The sequence below is a fragment of the Sceloporus undulatus genome, chromosome 6 (assembly GCF_019175285.1).
Source record: "Sceloporus undulatus isolate JIND9_A2432 ecotype Alabama chromosome 6, SceUnd_v1.1, whole genome shotgun sequence".
Lineage (NCBI taxonomy): Eukaryota > Metazoa > Chordata > Lepidosauria > Squamata > Phrynosomatidae > Sceloporus > Sceloporus undulatus.
The window spans coordinates 113,599,702-113,622,556 of NC_056527.1; the positions used below are offsets into that span (position 1 = coordinate 113,599,702).

Sequence of the window (22,855 nt, forward strand, 5' to 3'; positions counted from 1 at the left end):
AGAGGCCTATTTCACCTTTGTGTCTTGAGGACATCCAGCAGTCAGGAACTGAAGATGGGACCTGTACACACTAATAATGTGCTCTACCATAGAAACGTACCATAGAAACGTGGGAGAGAGTCAGTTTTTAATTCACAAAAGCAGGTATGCTCTCAATATTAGTATGTGTTGCATTGTTACACAGGAGTTGCATGCTTATATATACTTACATGGCAGGGGATTGGACTGGATGGCCACTGTGGTCTCTTCCAACTCTATGATTCTAGGATCTAGTGTGTATATTATGCCACCTGTTTTGTTACTATTAATTTTAGGTCATAAATAGCACTCTACAATAGGACGCGCAAGATAGAAGTCAGTAAGAGGAGTGAGACGTAGAATCATAGAGCTGGAAGACACCTCAAGGGCCATCCAGTCCAACCCCATTCTGCCATGCAGGAACTCACAATGAAAGCATCCCCAACAGATGGCCATCCAGCCTCTCTTTAAAGGCCTTGAAAGAAGGAGACTCCACCAAATTCCATTGAGGGATTGTCCTCCACTCTTGAACAGCTCTTACTGTCAAAAAGTTCCTCCTAATGTTTAGATGGAATTTCTTTTCCTGTAGTTTGCATCCATTGCTCCATGTCCTAGTTCATGAAGGTATTTCACTCTGAGGACACAGACTCTTTTTCTTACCTTAATTAACATCCTTAGACAGGAATTGTTTTGTATCCGAAAAAAGACATCTTGGCTTTTAACTTCTATGCTGTTATAAGGGGGGGGGGGGGAATCAATACTAGTAACCTTTTCACCAGCAAGAACTACTTATACACATTTTCCCCACACTTCTTCTATTTTGGCCAGACTTGCCCTTACAGCCATTTTTGTAAGTTTCCTTAAGCACATTTTTAGATTGTTTCTGTATTCTGTTTTAAATGGGACTGTACAACTGTCTGCTCAAATGTTTCTCAATAAGACCATTTCCCCCCATTGATTGTTTCTTTCCACTTATTTTATTCACATCATCTCCTTTCCCCTTTTTCCCCTTTAGGGCTTATGTGGAATCCTAGTTTTGCAGCCCAATTACTCACCCATATTCATACATTTCCTCTCCTACAAAACTTAGATCTAGGCTTGCTACAATTGAAGGAAATGCAACACCCCACTTTTCCAAATAAGACCATTACTCACTTTGGAGGGAAACAGGCCAGTGTGCTTTGAATCATATTTTTAAAAAGAGAAGACTAGCAAAATATTAATGATTGAAAGAGATGCTATTGAACAAAAACTTAAAGGTTGTAGAGTCTTTCTTTACAAGTGGCCCGTGGTCCAAATGATTTCAGGGTGAGGTGACTACCAAGCACCATCTCTGTTTGACCCTACAGTCCACTAACCTCATTCAAGCTGACCAAAGTTAAAGGTTTGTAAGAGTTGTGGTCCAAAACATTTGGAGGGTCAAAGTTTCCGCGCCCTTATACTACATGAATCTTCACTGAGTATTGACATGATAAATATTGAGCTTACAGGAGAGATGGAAGGCAGAAAGAAAAAGTTCCTTACATTGGAATATCACCTTCTTCTACCTCCTCAGAAGGATGCGTCTTGAAGGAATGTGCATGATACAAATTCATGATCTGAGAAACAATCCCACCAACAACAAAGTCACCAGGCTGATACCACTCGTGTGGCACAGGAATTAAATCTTCACTGAGGGACTGCATATCTATTGTGCATGTCACAAAAAGCAACACAAACAGCAACAAAATCAGCAACACCATTTGAGGACAAAGCTCAGACCATGCTGAAGTCCACCTGGAACCTTACTTCAGGTATAGGATGAATTTAAACCAGCTAAACTGAACAGCAGCAGACTCTGTTAATGTACTGTATTCAGAGAACCCTTTCTAATCAAGCTTCAGTGCTAACACAGTTACAAAAGCATTTCATGAACTACAGCCAATCTACTAAATCTGATGCCACAAATTGAAATGGGGAAGCTGGTATCACTGCGCAACGAGACACAGCCCTGCCTACATTGTCCTTCTCTCCCCAGCCCTATATGGCACAAGTGGAGGGTTTTATAATCTCTTTCAAGTTCACATTTGGGTTTCTTTTCTTCCACTTTCTGGAAAGGTGAGTGAGGTAATCTAGGAGAATCAATTACTTCCTATAATTGCAGAGGACATAACTACCTCTGTTGCAATGTGTGATTTCTCAGGAGCAGCACTGACAGAAAACATGTTTTGTTCTTTTTGATTTTACTTTAAGCTTTTCCTTAGGGAAATAGGGTAGAAAGGACTCTATAGTGTAGATACACACTTAGTTGAGGAACTAATGTCTTTGGTTTTTAAAAGAAGTTATTGCAGGATCTTTGTCTTCTGGCAGCCATGGGTAATGCTACATGGGCTATTTTGTACATGCAACTTTCCTTATAGAAGATCATGCCTTGATTAAAGGTTTCTTCTGAAGACCTTTGCTGTCCTGAATTACAAGGAGGATTCTGTTAAGATTTCTGTTAAGATAGCCTGATAGTACAGAGATAGTTGTAGCTTTCCCTTTGTTGTCAGAATTACAAGGTTTGGCACACAATCTTGGAGACAGCCAGAAGAGACATCCATGTGCAGAAACTGTGGGAAGTAGTTATGGGCTGTAGTTTATGTCTGACACGAGGTTGAGTTTTGGAACTATGGCTGATAGCTCTGATCATTAGCCAATATGTTTAATGGACTTTTGTTATTTATCTTGTTTTATCCTCTCGAATCAGTAAACTGAAAGTAGTACCAGGCATGCTGTCAGAACACACAAATAAATCCATATATGTCCCAATTACACATGACTTTTAGGGACCTTGTGACTTTGACAATAGCACATCTTTAGACAAATTGGACTCATTGACTGATAAACCTCCATTAAGCTGCAAATGAGGAGCATTGACAATTCTCCTTTTCCAGGAGAGGAATAAAAAAAGAAAAATAATATTGTCAATGTAATAAAAAAATGGATAGCTAGCTACAAATACGGTTTGTGGTTTCAACTGTGACCTGTTTTTTTCCCTCCCCTTGTTTCTTTATGTAAAAATGATTGGAGTTCCATAACAGTCAGATCCCGCAAGAGACTTACCCACAATTACCCTTTGACAGGTCAGACAATTTTATCCACCTTCAATTTGATGTGCACAAGCATGCTTTGTTCAGTGGGGGAAATGTGTAAAACTAAGGGGAGAAATGTGTATTGGGAAAAGTACATGACAACATAGTCACCATTTATATACTGGGTGGAGGGAGACTTTTGAAGGATGAGAAAGTCAGGCCAAAAATTCTGGTAGGATCTGATATCTAGAGATGTTTCCTAAATACCAAGAGGTGTTTACCATTTAATGTGTCCTTAGAATTTAGCAGCCAAGGGAACATGGCCCCTGAAACTGAACATTCTTTGTCAGCTGTCATGATTTGATCTTGATTTAACCATAATTAGAACAAATCCAGCCATCCTCAAATTAAAGCTGTCATAATTGTAATAGGCCTGGTATTATCATGACATATGCTGTCACCCCCAACCTACATGCATCTAGTCGTACATAGTGGGAATTGCTTTGAGTAGATAGGCATAGGATTGGACAGGATACAACTTGCAGTACAAGAGACAGATGTAATCTTGAAACAATATAATTTTGTTAAGTATCAGGAACGAAAATTCAGATATCTCTCACCAAGATTCAATGCTTTAATGCCTAAAAAGTGAAACTGGAAATATGTGTTTTCAGTTGATTGAATATGAATGCATGAAGTAAATCTATTCCACATCTGAACATGTTCATTCAGCTCATTCCAACCTGTTTCTACATTAAACTGCAATTGTTTTTTTTAAAAAAAGAATTCCATATGAAAATCCACTTTTTCCTATTAAATGCATTTATAGGCATTACAGATATTTTTATTTCTCAAAATATGCATTTGAGATATATTTTGATATTTTCTTTGCCTTTTTGTTTTTATTGGATTGGGTACAAAGTGAGAAAGCTCAGAAGTTATAGATATTCTGATTCCCATTATTACCATTATTCTGAGCAGTGTGAATACAATCTGTTTGTACTCCAGCTGCTGAGAATCTATAAAATGTAACTATATATCATTGCTCAATTCATTTGATCTTTAAAGGTTTACTTTGCTTGTTTTTAAAAATAAAAAAGTATGCAAAGCATATATGAAAATAAAGTAATGAAAGAGGAAAGAGTGTATCAGAAAATGTCTCCATGGGGAGGCCAAAAAGTAAGACAACATTGTACACTATTTGGATTAATGGTGTTACAGATGCAAGGTGCCCATTTTGGGTCCTTCTTCAGCACTGATGCTCACTCATTGCCCTCTCAGATCTTACTTTTGATAGGAGAAAGGAAAATCATATGCAAATTGCTTGCTTGTGATGCTTTCCATTTAAATAGCTTCATCTGCACATCAGGATTTACTGAGTTAATTCATTTGCTATCTCAGAAGACATTCCAACTCTTATTTGTTGCATAAAATGTAGCTTCCCTTTATCTGTCTCTTCTTATTAGCATCTCCATTGTGTGAGTATTGTGCTGATGAACTGCATGAATGAAATCTGTAAGAAGGCAAAGTTTAATTTAACAACTGCTTTTTCATTGACTCTAGATGTCCACTCCAGTGTCCAACTTGTGGAATCTGGACCAGAAACGCTGAGACCCGGGCAAACCCTCAGGCTAGCTTGCACTGTGACTGGGGATTCGTTGAAGAATGTATGGTGGGAATGGGTCCGCCAGGCTCCTGGAAAAGGACTGGAATGGCTGGGCCAAATAGACTGGAATGTCGATGAATGGCGTATACGCTATGCTCAGTCTCTTCAAAGCCGAACAATCCTCTCTGCTGATTCCTCTAAGAATGAGTTTTATCTTGAGCTGAGATCCCTGACAGCTCAAGACACAGCCACCTATTACTGTGCCAGAAAAGCACAGTGAGACAAAGTAATTCAGAAGCTGTCAAAAAAGAGGAAGGTATTTTGTACTGTCTCTCCAAGATCCTGCATGGGAACAGTTGTTCTGGAGCCATACATTTCTCCCTTTCTTTTTCATGTTGCTCAGGCATCTTATACAATGTTTGAGGGGATCTCAATACTGGATTCCTCTTTCAGTCAGATCCAGAAGCTTGAGAGATCTACTGAAATATAGCATCCATATCTCTTCATAAAACTAGGACTCCCCATCCACCCGCTTTACACAAGAGGGCAGCAGTGACATATGTCACTGAGCATGAGGGAAATAAAATGTGTGTCTAAATATGTGATATTATTTGTAAGGTTAATCATTTCCCCAGCTGTATGTCTGAAAATTCTGGGAGTCTCTTTAAAAATTATCACCAAAAGTGATTTTGCCATAACTTTCTCTCCAAAGAAACAAGGCAGAGTTCTGTCCATCCCCATTTTCCACTCTCTAAGGCAAGTCACATCCATTCAGCCTCAGGAAAAGGCAACAGCAAATCTCTAAGAAATTTTGCCATGAAACCCCCATGATAGGTCTTAGGGTCACTGTAAGTCAGAAACAACTTGAAGGCACACAGCAGCTGCAGCAACAACAACAAAAACAACAACAACAACGTAATAAAATAATTTATTTGGGCATATTGGAATTCACATCATTTTTGAATCTGATCTCTTTGCGAGACAGGGTAAATGTCTCACAGTGATGGGGAGCACAAGAAGACACAAAATAAATGCTTCAAGGTCCAACAGATCCACAAGTACAATGCATCAAGTGGAAGCAATGCACTTAGAGTAACAATGGTGCTCGCTAGATGGGCCCTATGAGGTGCCATCGTGACGTGCGAGGGGTGGCACTTTCAGACGCCTCTCACCCCTCGCACGTGATGAGGGTGTCAAAATTGTGGTGCCCTGTACATACGGGCACCGCCTTTTTGACGTGATGGACGCCTAGCGTCCGCACGTCTCGGCGCCTTTATGGCGCTGCAAGTGCACCATTGGCGCCTTGCGGCGTCACAATGGCACTGCAAAAAGAACCCATGTTGTTTGTCCATTGCGGCTCCCTCACACAGCAAATTAGGGCGGTGGTAGACTGCCCTTTTGAGCACTTTGTATCCTGCCATTATGAAATAATGTGGAAGAGGTCATAGGGCTTTTTAAGGCAAGGAATATTCAGAGGTGGTTTTGCCCATTCCTTCCTCTGAAATATAGCCTACAGCACCTATTATATTTGTTTGATACGTACCCTACAACAATTCCACAGTCATAGCTGGAGACACCTCCAGTGATCATCAAAGTCTTCCTTTGATTTGCTGTGGTTATATTTCTTCACATCTCCTCTGATTTATGTCTGTCCTATCAGAGGGTTTTCTTGGCAAGACTTTTTCAGACAAGGGGTACAGTTGCCTTTCTTTCAGGCTGAGAGAGTGTGACCTGCTCAAGGGTTTTTTTCTTGGCTGAGTGGCGATTTGTACTGTGCACTCCCGGCGTTCTAGTCCAGGTAAGTGCATAAAACTGCAAACTAGATGGTGGTGATGGAGAAGAAGAAGAGGAGGAGGAGGAAGAGTAAGAGGATACCTTTCTCATATATGAAAGGACACATGCTTCCATCGTCTTCGAGAAGACTAGAAACAACAGCTGCAATAGTCCAGTAACATCTTGATCTATTCTACCACTATGCATTAAGGTAGAATCTATGTATACTATGGTTGGTAGTTATTCTTCTATCTTTTATTGAAAGGTTCCCCATGTGGAGATTTTACATGCATATTTGTACTTACTGGTAATATGTTTTTCTTAACTCTACTCGCCATTCCATTCTTTCAACCCATAATTCCAATCTCATGCCCCCTCCAGCAAACCAGTTTACTGTTTCCTCTGTCTCTGTGTATAACTAAATAGCTATAGTTAAGAAAGCTGCTGCTCTTTTATATGGAAAGGTATGTAAATGTAGAGGTCGGTTCTTGTTTAAATTGGTCAAATCCTCTTCCCACCACAGCTACAACTAGCAAGGCAGCTCATGTGTGACAGTGATCATTTTCAAAGGATCAAACAGAAATATGATTTTATTGCTTCACGTAGCTTTCAGTTTGGCAATCTTGAAAGGTAATTATTCTTCTAGATGCACCTGACAAGGGCTGAATCTGCACAGCAGACTTAATCCAGTCTGGTACCACTTCAATTGCCACGGCTTTCTCCTATGGAATCTGGGGACTTGTAGTTTGTTGTGACACAAGAGCTCTCTGACAGAGAAGGCTAAATATCTGGCAAAACTACAAATCCTAGAATTCTATAACATTGAACCATGATAGTTAAACTGCATTATTTCTTCAGTGCAGATTCAGCCAAAGAGACAGTGTCAAAGCCAGTACTGGTGAAGAAGTGGTCTCCATTTGTTGCAGGACAACAAGTATAATCATTCCTGGCATTGACTAAGCGGTATAGAACTGATGGATGTTGAAGTCCATCAACAAATGAAGAAAAGGAAGTTGCTCATATTTGATGATTGATTCCTAAGGAAATCTATGAACATTTTTCTTTCCAGGCATCCAATCAGAGGCTCATCTGGAACAGTCTGCAGGAGGCATTAAAAAACCTGGAGAATCCCTCCGTCTGTCCTGTCAAGGATCAGGGTTCGATTTTGGCAGCTCTGGCATGCATTGGATACGACAGGCTCCTGGGAAAGGGCTGGAATGGATTGCAGTTATATGGTATGATGGGAGCCAGTAATACTATGCAGACTCGGTGAAAGGGCGCTTCACCATCTCCAGGAACAACCCTTCAAGCATGCTGTATCTGCAAATGAACAACCTGAGACCAGAAGACACTGCAGTGTATTACTGTGAAGCCAGGAACCACAATGAGGGGAAGTGAATCTGAAGCCAGACAAAAACCAGCCCTTGCTCCCAGCAACTCTGCAGTTGCTTTAACAAAACAAGATTCAGAGTACAAACTGGAAGTATATCAAGAGCTCTCAAAACTAAGCAGAATTTTTTCCCATTCTCAAATGGAAATCTACTTTTCCTCACATTGGGAAGATACCTCTGGCAGCTTGGAATATGAATAAATGCCTTTTCTATTCTAATTTCTGCACATGAAACATTTTCTCATCCCAATCATTGGATTTATGAGCAAACATGTTTGTAATATGTGTAATTAAGGGTTTTTTTTTTTTTAATGGATTGGAAATGTAAAACGAGAACATATTTATGGATATCCGTTTGGCTGCCAAAATTTTTGGTTAGTGGTGTTTTCATCTCCATTTAGTGTATGCTATAAGTTACTTCACATTTTATTTTAGAGGTTGAGCAGTGGGTGGATATGTTAAAAGTGTATAAAATGAAGGATAAAATGTGTATAAAATAAAGCCTGACACTTTTCACCTTGTCTCTCTGCAACATGGAATGCACTAATAAAGCTGAATTTGGGGAGATTTTGGGATAACTAAGGGAAGCATTTCACACAATATATAATTATTATTAATTATTATTTTATTTACTTACATCCCACCTTTCTCCTAATATGGGAACTTGGTGGTGAGTCAGTATATAATAAAATCCAGGAATTTGGTTCCATAAGATGAAAGCATGACCATAAATGTAGGCACCTTTAAAGGCGACTAGACTAATTATTTGAGGGAGGTCAGGTCCTGTCTCAGTTTCTCAACATCATTATGGTTTTATATTATATCCAAGATCAAGTGAAGTGTCTGTCTCTTAGCTCCATATAACCAAGTGTTTCACTTTGCTTCTTGTTCTGAGACAAAGCTGTCTGTAAACTGTCCCCTCTCACAACTTGCACCTTTTGTGCTGCAATATAATACCATTATAATTGGATTAACTTCTAAACTATATTCTGTTTTATTAAATGGTTCATTTGACAACTTTTAAGGGGTTAAACAATCTTGGAGAAAGATCTTGGTTTTGAAATTGAGAATTATTGGCGGTCTTCTCTGCAGAACCCCTCGCCTATAAAGTCAGTATCTGTCAAATTGGTTAAAACAATGAAATTAATCTTCATTCGTATGATAAGCCATTAAAACTTTGTTACAAATATAAGCAAATGTCAATGCTGAATAAATTATAATGAAATAGGTAACTTTTTCACATGTGGTGGCTATGCCCTTTGGTGGAAGTATTACAGTAAAAAAAACTCTACAAAAATGAGAAAAATAATTCACCAGAATATAATGGTTACACCATCATTTGGTATACTCTCATTCTTTGCAAAAGGTAACAGTATTTCACCTAAACAACAATGTTCTTTTGTTTAGCAGTAAGGATAGTGATTGCACAACAATGGAAATCTGTACATAATTTACCAATGGTTCTTTGGAAACAGAAAATGCCCTTGGAAACAAAAAAAAGAAAAGAAAAGAAACTTATTGGTAAACAAAAACATCTGAAAATAAACCCTATGAAGAAACTTTTTTTACTGAGTGGTTTCCATTTATTGATTATGCTAATATGGCAAGGATGCATTAATACTTCCGTATTCACAAACTGAACTTTGGAATGATGTTCTACCATAATTCTAATTTCTATAAAGAGTTTTAGGCAAATACTTATCATTTAAAACATTGGTTCCAGAACCTGTATTTTAAATGTCTGGTCAGTAGTTGTCTTTGTTTTGTATTTGAGTAAATAATTCATGTTTTCTTGTTGTTTTCCTATAATAAAACCCAGGTTAAAAAGAAAGAAAAACCTTCTCTGTATAGCAGTGAGAAGAAACTTTTGGAAGATTCTTGTTTGCCATGCAAGGATGAACAAAGTCATGATTTAGATCCCTAATCATACTGGGGGCAGATCTGTTTTTGTTCTGGTTGTAGAATCTGAGATCTCATGCGTCCCTGGAGTCTTCAGACAAATTGCTTATTCCAGCTACAGCATGACTATATGGAAATCACATGCAAATTGTCTTTTCATTTAAACAGAATCTGACAATTCACTGGGGATTCAAGCCTGCCATTGATCAAAAGGACGGGTTTCTCATACTGAACAATGAAGCTTCCTTTAATTTTTATTTTACTCTTTGCAGCTCCACTGTGTGAGTATCTTCTAGGTCAGCAGTTCTCAACCTGTGGGTTGAGACCACTTTGGGGGTCAAACGACCCTTTCACAGGGGTCACCTAAGACCATTGGACAACTCATATTTCTGATGGTCTTAGGAACCGGAACACCACTCCTTTTTATGGTTGGGGGTATCACCACAGCATGAGGAACTGTATTAAAGGGTCATGGCATTAGGAAGGTTGGAAACCACTGTTCTAGATAAAAGCAAAGGAGGAAATGTTCAAGTTTATATTTTATTAATGAATGTTTTATTGTTTATTTTAGATGTCCACTCCAGTGTCCAACTTGTGGAATCTGGACCTGAAACACTGGCCCCTGGGCAAACCCTCAGGCTAACTTGCACTGTCACAGGAGATTCTGTGGAGAATGCTTACTGGGAATGGATTCGTCAGGCTCCCGGAAAAGGACTGGAATGGTTGGGCCAGATAGACTGGGATGGTTCATCATGGCGCACATACTATGCCTCATCTCTCCAAAGCCGATCCACCCTCTCGGCTGATTCCTCCAAGAATGAGTATTATCTGGAGTTGAGATCTTTGACAGCTGCAGACTCAGCTACCTATTACTGTGCCCGAAGACCACAGTGAGACAAAACAAAGAAGGAACTGCACAAAAAGGAAGGCAATAATTTTCCCTTAGGGGAGTTCACACACTGATGCTTAGTAGGACTGGAGGATCTGTGGCCTCAAGAGGGTTTCAATGAGTGGTCTCTTTGCAGTCTAGCCTGAGTTTCAGATCCCTGTGGACTGAAATGCTTTCCAAAACCGGAACAGCTTCTGTCCAAATCTGAAACTATACTACAATACAGATCTGGTCTAGTTTGGAGGCATGGGAGTACAAAAGACACAAGGATCATTCGATCCACCCAATTTCATCTTGCACTCCCCCGACAATAACACTATGAGGTAAATTGGGAAGGAAAGGGGATGCTGATTCAGCTACAAAAAGAAAAAGGAAAAACACTCTGTGAGCTCTGCAGTCGCTGCTCCCTTGTAGGAAAAATACTGTAAAATTCACATGCAAAAATTGTCAGGGTCAGAAAAAGCCATCCCTCACAACTCTCTTCTTTATTCCTCGCACAAGGGGGCAGCAATGGTGCATCAACTGCAAAACCCCATTGCCAAAAAGAGAGAAGCAATGGACACCTGAGCAAGATGTTTTGTGGTTTCATCTGTGAGGCTAATAATTTCCTGAGCAGTTTACTTGAAACCAACATTGCCCTGGTCCCTTGAGCAATTGGATCCCCAAGAGACTTCGTCATTTTAGAAGATGAGTGTTCAAAGTATGGTCCTCCAAATGTTTTTGGAATGTGACTCTTAGTACTTCGCTTCATAGGCTATGCCTGCTGTGGGTGAGAAGAGTTGCTGAGAGGGCTGCCCTATGCCCATCTATGCTCCAAAGTAATGACTATTTAGGTCACACAGAAATTTAAATTTTCCTTTTTGAATTCCTCATCATGTGAGACAGATGAGTGGGAAGATGGGTGAGCTCACACACATTCATGAATAAGTATAAAAGGAGGAGCAAAAGTGTGATTAATGTACATTGAAAAGGAACCAAATTTAGAAAACGAGGTACGGACTCTAAGAAATCACATAGAACTGGCAACATGTCACACAAGGAGATGCCTCTTGCATGACCAGCCCACAGAACTCAAGTTCATAAAAATACACAATATTAACTTCATTACCAGTAGACTCTCATATGTGTCTATTCAGAAATAATTCCCAGGTAAATATTTACTTCATTTCCAAGTAAATATGAGCAGGATCTCAGCTTGAATTACTATTCAGTATGAAATACTTCTCTTGGGCTGCATCCACACTGCAGAAATAATCCAGATTGACACTTTAACTGCCATAGCTCAATGCTGTGGAATTCATATTGTATCTTTGTAAGACATTTAGTGTTCTCTGACAGAGAGCTCTGGTGCCTCAAGAAACTACATTTCCCAGAATTCCATAGCACTGAGCAGTTAAAGTGGTATCAACTTGGATTATTTATGCACTGTGAATGCATCCATACCTGTTGTTTCACACATATCTGGAGACAAGATTCTTCCTGATTTAATAAGTGATGAAGTACGTATAGAGACTGGTCAATGTTAGCTAGATCTATTCTCACATTCACCATCAACGGGGATGCTGTGATTGAGAGTTCTTGCATGGCAAGGGGTTGGACTGGATGGCCCTTGTGGTCCCCTCCAACTCTATGATTTTATGATTCTATGATCAAGTGAAAGCTAATATATTTTTTACATTACTTATCTTTAACTAAATTCTCTCTTCCTGGATCACATACATGTGATCCATACCCGCCGCCTTACTGCTGCTTATAAATTTGTTCTGTCTCTAAAGATCTCTGCATACAAAGGAGCTGCTTTGCTCTTTTATCCTAATGTTTATGCAAATACTAAACCATCCTTCTGTTTAAATCCGTAAGAAAGATTCCCTGTTGCAGCTCCTCCTAACTACACAAGCATTGTGTTGGTCTGTTACCACTTCTCACCCAATTCCATTGATACAACAAAAGAAAGATGATACTTTTCCTTCAGATAATTGTTTATGCCGCTATCCTAAGGGGTAATTATTGCTCTGTCAGATATATTTAGCACAAAGACACAGTGTAGTTGCTAATGTCTAGTGAGTTTGATAACCTCTCTTTCTTTCCAGGTGTACAATCAGCTGTTCAACTGGTGGAGTCTGGAGGAGGTGTCAAAAGGCCTGGAGACTCCCTTCACCTCTCCTGCCAGGCATCTGGGTTCACCTTCAGTAGCTATGGCATGAACTGGGTGCGACAGGCTCCTGGGAAGGGGCTGGAATGGATTGCAGATATATGGGATGATGGGAGCAAGCAATTCTATGCAGACTCAGTGAAAGGGCGCTTCACCATCTCCAGGAACAACCCTTCAAACATGCTATATCTGCAAATGAACAACCTAAGACCAGAGGACACTGCCGTGTATTACTGTGCAAGAGACACAGTGAGGGGAAGTGAATCTGAAGCCAGACAAAAACAAAACTTAGTTATAACAAATTTCTGATCTTTAACAAGACAAGATTCAATGTACAAACCAGAAGGAAATTGTTGTTGTTAACTGTCTTCAAGTCAGCTTAGACCTATGGTGGCCCTATGAATGATAGGCCTTCAAGCTCTCACAGATTCATGGTCATGGCTCCCCTAAATAAATCCAGCCATCTGGAATATGGTCTTCCTCTTTTCCTATTGCCCTCAACTTGGCCAAGTATTATCATCTTTTCTAGTTAGTTTTTTCTTCTTATGATACAGCCAAAATAATATATCCTCAGTTTAATCATCCTGGTTTCCAGCGAGAGTTCAGGCTTGATCTGTTCTAGAAATTGGGACCCAAAGGGGCTATATAATAATGCTTTCCAACTCCACCTGTTGCCAACCCTCTTTTACAATCTCTTTTCAAAAGAACTGGAAACCTAATCTGTATAACTACATGATCCCTGGTTTCCTACAATCTTTATTCAGGATTCATTCCCTTGCTCATATCTGAGCCATAGTCCCTTGTACGTGTACTGGACTGTCTCTCCTTCTAACCCCCAAGAACCCAATTGGGAGGTAGGGTTAATCAGTATCCCCCACTTTCGCACCTTCCATTGGCTGGCTAAGAGATTCAGCCCCATCCCTTAGGCCAACTTCTTTATCTCTGAATATGAAGGAAACAATCCATCCAATGCTATTGTTGTTTATTGGCCCATGTGATGTGGTAACAATTGGCATAGCATTAACATTTGCACATTGTGACTGTTAAAATCACTCACAAAAATGCAAAAAAATTTTTTGAGACCATCACCACCACCAACAACAAAACCTCTCTTAGAGATCGCACCCAAAACGAATAAGGAGTTTACTTTCTATAACGGTTACTCTGAAATGTCTCTCCAAGATAACAAAATCCATTTATCATAGAATCATACAGTTGGAAGAGACTTCAAGGGTCATCCAGTCCAAACCCATTCTGCCATGCAGGAACTCACAATCAAAGCACCCATGACAGATGGCCACCCAGCCTCTGTTTAAAAATCTCCAAAGAAGGAGACTCTACCATTCTCTGAGGGAGTGTGTTCCAATGTTGAACAGCTCTTACTGTCAGGAAGTTTTTTCTATAGGAACCTCATTTCCTATAGTATGCATCCATTACTCTGTGCCCTATTCTCTGGAACAGCAGAAAAACATTATGGATATAATGTTTCATATATAGAGGAGATGGCAAAAACTTCTTATTTTGTCTACATGTATGTCTCCTTTGGTACTTTTCTTATGCCACCCTTAATCTTTGAGGATAATAATAATAATAATAATAATAATAATATTATAGTGCACCTGTTCTCAAGGAATCCAGGCAGGTTACAGTATCTTAAAAACCATACAATACAATATCAGGTGCCATTAAAACAAGTTCTCCCAGCCCCCCTCCCCCAATCCAATTAAAAACATTAAAAATTAAAAAACCTACAATAAGTAGGAATAAATATAATAAAAGACAAAATGGGGAGGGATAGTCTATATTTGCAGGGCAAAGAGGTAACTAGCGCATGTTGTGTGTGACTAATTAGGAAAGGATGAGAAATTTCTGAGCTTAAGAGACTGAGAAGCTAAAAGATCTATGAAGCACACAACTGTGGGACAACACCCTAAATCTGGGGACAGCTCTGTTTTTGTCCTGGCTGGAGAATCCCAGATCTGATACTTCTCCAGGGTCTTTAGACAACCTGCTTCTTACTGATTACAACAAGCTGACATGGAAATCACATGCAAATTGTCTTTTCATTTAAACACAATCTGACGATTCACTGGGGATCCAAATCTGTCATTAAGCAAAAGGACGAGTTTCTCATACTGAACAATGAAGTTTCCTTTCGTTTTTATTTCAATATTTGCAGCTCCACTGTGTGACTATCTTCTAGATACAAACAAAGGAATGTGGCTCATGTTTACTTTTTCTTAATAAAAATGTTTTGTTGTTGTCTCTAGATGTCCGATCCACTGTCCAACTTGTGGAAACTGGACCAGAAATCGTGAACCCTGGGCAATCCCTCAGGCTAACTTGCACTGTCACTGGGGGTTCCGTGAAGAGTAACTATTGGGAATGGATTCATCAGGCTCCAGGAAAAGGACTGGAATGGCTGGGTGAGATAGGCTGGACTGGTTTATCATGGCACACATACTATGCCTCAACTCTCCAAAGCCGATCCACCCTTTCAGCTGATCCCACTAGGAATGAACACTATCTGGAGTTGAGATCTTTGACAGCTGAAGACTCATCTACCTATTACTGTGTCAGAGAACCACAATGAAACAAAGCAAATAAGGAACTGTACAAAAGAGGAAAAGGAATTGTTTTCCCTTAGGAAATTTAACACATTAATGCTCAGTATGACTAGAGGATTGCCAAGCTATTGTTTTAGGAAATTCTTGTGAGAAGAGTTTAATAAATTCTCATCCTAACTCAAAGGTTTCAGGAACTTGACTTCTTGGTGTCTTTTTTGAGATTGTGATCCCTATGGAGTGATGTGCTTTGTACTGTGCTGAGCATAGAATCATAGAACCATACAGTTGAAAGAGACCACAGGGGCTATCAAGTCCATCTCCTTGCCATGGAGGAATATACACACAAAACACTACTGACAGATGGTCATCCAGAAGGAGACTCACACATACTCTCAGGCAGAGTTTTCCATGGTCAAACAAGTCTTTTACTGTCAGGAACAGGTAACCTGTGTGAAATAAGAGTTTTGGGGCTCATTCACTTTATACCTTTATTGCACTATAATTCAACTTCTCTAATTCAACCTCTATCCCCAACCCAACCTCTATCCCCAACACATTTAGCCAAATGCTAAATGCTCAGCACATAACGTGTAGGAAAAGTTCCTTCAGCCAATATGGCAGAACTGTGCAGTGTTGCTCTGTAAGGATCGGAGAATTACCCTGTTTCTAAGGATTTTGAAAGGAGTGTGAGAACCTTGCTTATTCTCAGCATTCATTTATACTTCATTTTCTCCCCAAATTTACTTGGATCAGACAGTTTCCTCAGATGGATAACATAATTAGCAAGGCCCCAAACCTTTGGAAAGCCCTGCTAGACCTATTCCCTGTGATGAAGATTTGTGGATATGACCCATGCTGTCTTCTTGTTTTCAAGGTGTCTGTGAGCTGTTCCAAGACAGCTACTGTCATAGACAGGTTGTCAGATGGCTCTTTTATCCTGAGATATATGTAAATGTAGAGATGGAAGCTGATTAAAATAACTTCTACACCCTCACTTTCCCAACTAAGTTCCAGGACACAGCCTACAGGGAGGGTGTTGAATGCATTACAAGCACAGTCAGAGAACATGATACTTCAATTACAGTTTGTTTTCATTTCAGCTGTCTTGATAGGTAATGGGTCTTCTTCATCATAACAACTAGCAAGCAGAAGTTAATTGCCTTCTGAGGGTAATGTGAGTGGAAGGAACATTACAATATTTATATTTTGTGTATATGTTCACTTGTCAGATTGGAGGTCCAACTGGTGGAGTTGGGTGGGGAATCAAAAGGCCTGGAGAGTCCCTCCATCTTTCCTGTCAGTACTCTGGATCAACCTTCAGCGAGGATGAGATGCACTGGGTACGACAAGCTCCAGGGAAAGGCTTGGAATGGATTGCCTGGATAGACAACAATGGTGACCAAAGCCCACAGTACTATGCGAGTGCAGTGAGAAGGCGCTTCATCATCTCCAGGAACGATGCTTGAAAGATGATGTATCTGCAAATGAACATGCTGAAACTGGAGGACACTGCTTGGTATTTCTGTGCAAGAGAACCAGCCACAGTGATGGGATGAATGACAAAAACCCTCTTTTGCTTATAAAAGCCTTCCAAATGGATTTGGTTGCAAAATATTGAGGGTGGGTGGGCAAGGATGATTTTCAGATCACAACAGATTGCAGGGATGGAGGACATTCAGCTTCTGTTATTTTAGTCCTCCATGTTCAGCCCTTTGCTTGAGTGTTTAGCTGCTTGTATTTTTCCCTGCCTGCATTTGCTACGGTTGCCATAAAAGCCTTCTTCTTTCATAGACTTTGTATTCTCAGCAGGCTGTGTGAACACACAGGTATTCAATACAGATGCTCTGATAACACCTTGAGAGCAATACTGTATGGACTTCAAAAGTGAGGCAATCTATAAACATGTTTGCTTCCAGTGATCAGTGCTGTATTTTATTGTTTACTTAATTGCAACTTAAACCTGTCCTCTATTGCTAGCATCTGTAGTACCCACCATGTTTACTCCTGGGGTATTTTAAGCAGTCATTCAATATTTCACAATCATGTGGGTTCATTTATACCCAAAACGAAAAAGAAAAGGGAAATCTATAATACAAAGGGCTTTAAAAAAGAAATAAATTTAAATACCTTTCCAACTTATTTCCTATGAGCAAAATCTAGATGTGTGAATATGTTGTGTGCTGTGTGACGTCAGAGTTCTTCCAAACCTAGACCCACTGCTTGCAATTTGACTGTTTTATCCTGAGCAGTAAATACAGGTATTTGTTTATCGTGGGTGTGTGCACATGTACCTTCATGTAACCTATCAACTTATGGTGACCTATGCATTTCATAGAGTTTTCTTAGGCAAGAAAGACTCAGAGCTGGTTTTGCCAGTTCCTTCCTTCAAAATATAGCCTACAGCACTTGATAATTTTTGGTGGTCTCCCATCCAAGTACTAACCAGGGCTGATTTTGCTTAGCTTTCAAGATCAGACAGTGTCTGTTGTGTGCCTTCAAGTCATTTCTGACATATGGCAACCCCATGATGAACACATGGTTTCCTTTGCAAGATTTATTCAGAGGCAGTTTGCCTTTGCCTTCCTCTGAGGCTGAGACAGTGTGACTTGCCCAAGGTCACCCAGTGCGTTTCCATGACTGAACAGGGATTCAAACCCAGGCCTCTAGACTCAGTACAATGCTCAAACCACTATACCACGCCGGCTCTCATGGGACATGGTGACTTCAGCGTATTTAGGTGAAGTCATATGTAAATACAGAGGCAGCTTCTTCTTTAAATAAGTCGCAGATCTTTCCTCCCCAGTGACTTCAGGTGACAACCCTGCCTGCTTGTGGCCACTTCATCAAAAACACAAGGAGAAATGTGTGAAAGAATTATATTCTGGCTTCAGTTTGTGATTTTTTTAGCTGTCTTCAGAGGTAATGGTTTGTCATCTATGTATAACTGGATAACAACATTTTATTCTTGTAAAGAAAAGAGCTTTCTTATTTATTTATTTTCCATTTAAAGGTGTCAAATTGGAAGTCCAGCTGGTAGAATCTGGAGGGGATATTAAAAGCCCTGGAGAGTCTCTTCGCCTCTCCTGTCGCACCTCCGGGTTCACCTTCAGCAGCTGGGAGATGAACTGGGTAAAGCAGGCTCCTGGAAAAGGACTCGAATGGGTTGGATGGATAGACAATAATGGTGATGGGAGCCAACAATCATATGCAGATTCGGTAAAAGGCCGCTTCACCATCTCTAGGCATGATGCCTCAGGAACGCTTTATCTTCAAATGAGCAATCTAAGGCCCGAAGACACAGCTGTGTACTACTGTGCCAGAGACACAGTGGCAGGAAGGAAATTCAGAGCTAAGCAATAACCTCCAGTTGGTCTTGGCAGCTCTCCAATGTAATTCAGCTGCAAGTTGCTGAATAAAAGAAAAGAATGGAGACTAGGGACCAAAGCTCACTGAACAGTATAGCTAAACCAGAGTCTTTGGATTAATCTTGATTAAACTTGGTCAGGACAGCTATTTAAATTTTGAAATGATTGATAGAAGTAAATATAAAGAGATTGATTCCACCTCCTTCCCCACTACCATTCCATTTCTCATTTTCTGTGGTAAGGTGATGGATGTTCAAATGCAATTTAGTTAAATTAATTAAGCAGAGAGGATAGTATGGGAGAGCAAAAGGACAATGAAATGCTGTGTGCATTAGAAAAGTGTCTCTTTTTCCAAACCCTCCTAGGTTATAGTCCCATTGTTAATGTATGGTATTCTCATTCTGAGAATATTTTGAAAAATTCTGAGATTATAGGTATTTACAGAGCCAGCGTGATGTGGTGGTTTGAGTGTTGGACAACTGTGAAGATCAAGAGTTGATTCTCCGTTTGGCCATGGAAACCCACTGAGTGAATTTAGGCAAGTGACACACTCTCAGCCCCAGAACTCCCTGTGACAGTTTCACCTTAGGATTGCCATAAATCAGAAATGACTTGAACGCGCACAACAAAATTTACAGAGATCCCATGGTAAGGAGCCCAACTTTCTCAGGACCCTCATTTCCCCAAACCAAAGGAGCTCTGTTATCATATACAACTAATCATTGTTAGATAGCTCTTGAAAAACCATATCAGCAACTCCCCCCTATCCCCACCTTCTGAGCCTTTTTTTCTCCAAAGGCTTCCATATGAGGTCATCTGCCTTACTTTGCCCATCTCAGTGGTGAACTATCTCATTATTTTTACCATCCACTGGCTATACTTATTAGAACTGATGGGACATAGAATCCAGTAATTTGGCTCCTACCCATGCCATGCAGCATTGCTGGGTGTTTTCTGATCTCCACCAGGGAAGAGGCCTATTATAATATGTCATGGTGTTGCATGCATCAGGAGTAGAAGATTAATACATTCCTGCTGCCCTCTTTTCTTCCCTTTTTGCTGGATCTTGTTGGCACTCTCTTCAGCCCTTATACAAAACTGATTCCTTTGAGGCCAAGTAGGAATTTCCCCTCATTTCCACATTTATTTATTTATTGCATAATCACTGTTGACTGGAGAGTTGGATGTGGGTGGTGTGTTAAATAGGTGGTGGAGCAGACAGAAGGAGGATTTTGGTGGACATCTATGGATCCCATTTGGAGGAGGAGAGTGTTTTTAGGTCTTCTTCTTTTCAAGACATGAGATTTGAGGAGTGGAGAAAGAGACCTCAGAGTGTAAGGAGCCCTAAAGAGGTCTCCTTAGCTGGAGATACCGTCAGGAGAATGGGACAGTACACAAGTAATCTTGTACATGAAATGAAAGATGTGTAATGGAACAATGGCAAGAATGTCCCAGTCCTCATCAGGCTCTGCCAATGCACACTGGCACTACCTAGTTTATTCATCCCTCACTTTGAAGTCATGGGGCTTGGGAGTGGGTTTCTCAGGTTGGCCTTTCAGTAATGGATCAACTGGGGAACAATCCACCTTTTGGATTCTCTTTGGAGCTCATAAGTTTTGCCGAGGAGAAGCTGGGGAGGAGGTCTGGGGAAGACCAGCTGCTTCCATACAAGGTTGCTCCCCCCTTTTGCAAATCTCAGAGGTTAAACATTTAAACAGGTTCATAATTTAAGGGGCTGTGCAGACAGGCATCTTTGGCTGGCCTGGGGGTGTGTGTGTGTGTGTCAGGCTGTGGTGTCTACATGATGCCTAAGTGGTCTTTATTCAACCCAGTATTTGTATCTGGTCTCTTTATTTTTATGATTATTCAGAAATATCTAGACAGCCCTCTGCTCTAATTCTTTCTCCTTATTAATGTCTCTCTGTTATTTAGTCCTGGTTTTAACACAATGATGTAGCATTTGGGGAGAAAGATACAACCCAGTAGCGCAGCACTGGAGGCCAAGATGGAAAAGATCTCTACAGCTACCATGTATTTTCCCTTGGTGCTCAGGTAGGCTGGAATAAAAGAAAGCCAAACACTGCAAAAAATTAACATGCTGAAGGTGATGAGCTTGGTTTCATTAAAAGCATCTGGCAACTTCCTGGCTTGGAAAGCCACTATAAAGGTGACAATGGACAAAAACCCCATGTATCCCAAGACAAGATGAAAAATGGTGATGGAACCTTCATTGCATTGCACTATAATCTCTGAAGCTAGTGACTGCATGTCCAAATCTGGGAAAGGAGGAGAGGTTCCTAGCCACATCAAACATATAGATGCTTGAATCAAAGTGCAGGAAAGGACAATGGATTTGGCCAGCCTTTTGTGCAGCGACTTCCTCATGCTGGACCCTGGTGTGGTGGCCATGAAAGCGAGAACTACTGTGATGGTTTTGGCCAGTACACAAGAAACTGCCATGGAGAAGATAATTCCAAAAGTGGACTGTCTGAGCATGCAGGTTAATGTCCCAGGTTTGCCAAGAAAAAGCAAAGATGAAAGAAAGCAAAGAAAGAGAGAGATAAGGAGGGTATAGGTGATGTCTCGATTGTTGGCTTTGGCAATGGGGGTATCTTTGTGTTTAATAAAAATCCCAAGCATCAAAGCTGTGATTGCTGAAAAGGAAAAAGCAAGCGATGTTAAAATGATCCCTAAAGGTTCTCCATAAGAGAGAAAGCTTGTAGTCTTAGGAATGCATCTGTCTTGATTCTTGCTTGGAAATTCATCTTCTGGACATTTGGAACAATCATCCATGTCTATAAAAGAGAGAGAGAGAGAACAAAACAAAGGCTATCACATTGTTCAGGACCAAAGGATGTACAGAACCAGAATCTAATAATAATAATTATTATTATTATTATTATTATTATTATTATTATTATTATTATTATTATTTATATACCGCTTTTCCAAAAAGATCAAAGCAGTTTACATAGCGTTTAAAACCAATTACAAAAACATCATAAAATAGATAAAACCAAGAGCACTAAATACAATATACAATCTAAAAACAATCATTCAATCAACCAATCAATCAATAGGGTGAGGTAGAGAGTCAATGGGACCAGAGTACACGACTTCATTTTCCAGTGGGGAAGGCTTGACAGAAGAGGAAGGTTTTAAGCCTCTTTTAAAATGTTTCCAGGGGGGTGATAAGACGGAGTTCGTCGGGAAGACTATTCCAGATTTGTGGGGCCGCTACTGAGAAGGCCATCTGGGAAGTAATAACATATTTAGAAGGTGGAATTTCCAACAGTTGTTCTTCCCAGTTGTTCTGAGTGTGCGGAGTGGATTATATGTGGAGATGCGGTCCCTCAAATAACTCGGGCCCAAGCCATGTAGGGCTTTATAGGTAATAACCAACACCTTGTATTGTGCTCGGAAGCGAATAGGCAGCCAGTGCAGATCTTTCAGAACAGGTGTTATATGGTCAAACCTGGATGCACCGGTGACCAATCTGGCCGCCATATTTTGTACTAACTGAAGCTTCCGGGCTTGGTACAAGGGTTGCCCCATGTAGAGCGCATTACAGAAATCCAAGCGAGAGGTTACCAGAGCATGTACCACCGTTTCAAGGTCCCTTTGGCCCAGGTAGGGTTGCAATTGCTTCAGAGTGGAGTTGTACAGTCTTAAGAGACCGAAGTTGATAGCAAGCACTTCTGACTGTCGCATCTACTTGAGATGTCATTTGCAGGGACGAGTCCAGAAGTACTCCTAAACTGCGAACTTTGTCCTTCAGGGGACGTGTGACCCCATTCAGGACTGGTGGACAAATTTCCTTCCCCGGGCCTGGGGAACCTATCACCAGTACTTCTGTTTTCTCTGGATTCAAACTGAGTTTGTTTTCCCTCATCCAGCCCATTACTGACTCCAGGCAGGCATTCAGAGGAGAGACACCATCTCTCCTCTGAATCTAGGCCCTCCTCTTCTGATGAGTATTTCTGAGGTTTATAGACCTATTCCATCAACATCTTTGAATGTTCCTCCAAAACACAAGGAATGGAGCACCCTAACCCCACATATCTATTCCTGGTTTCTTCACCAAAATAATAATAATAATAATAATAATAATAATAATAATAATAATAATAATAATAATAATAT

General features: G+C 40.3%; 1 protein-coding gene, 1 pseudogene and 2 gene segments (V, D, J or C); all 4 read left to right on the forward strand.

Annotated features, from left to right (window-relative positions):
• The first annotated feature begins 1,714 nt into the window (after nt 1-1,714).
• Nucleotides 1,715-4,957, forward strand: LOC121933890. The segment is given in 2 exon segments: nt 1,715-1,811; nt 4,635-4,957. Coding segments are annotated over 2 exon segments (420 nt in total).
• Nucleotides 4,958-6,500: 1,543 nt separating this feature from the next.
• On the forward strand, nt 6,501-8,694 carry LOC121933891 (annotated as a pseudogene).
• Nucleotides 8,695-9,943: 1,249 nt separating this feature from the next.
• On the forward strand, nt 9,944-10,633 carry LOC121935782. The segment is given in 2 exon segments: nt 9,944-10,020; nt 10,311-10,633. Coding segments are annotated over 2 exon segments (369 nt in total).
• A 1,949-nt stretch (nt 10,634-12,582) lies between these two features.
• LOC121933892 overlaps nt 12,583-22,855 on the forward strand; it is a 12,954-nt gene continuing 2,681 nt past the window's right edge. The window contains exons 1-6 of the mRNA XM_042473880.1: nt 12,583-12,628; nt 12,719-13,071; nt 16,577-16,769; nt 18,204-18,266; nt 18,358-18,681; nt 19,958-19,991. Coding sequence (XP_042329814.1) covers nt 12,583-12,628; nt 12,719-13,071; nt 16,577-16,769; nt 18,204-18,266; nt 18,358-18,681; nt 19,958-19,991 — 1,013 coding nt within the window. The remainder of the gene's footprint in view (nt 12,629-12,718; nt 13,072-16,576; nt 16,770-18,203; nt 18,267-18,357; nt 18,682-19,957; nt 19,992-22,855) is intronic.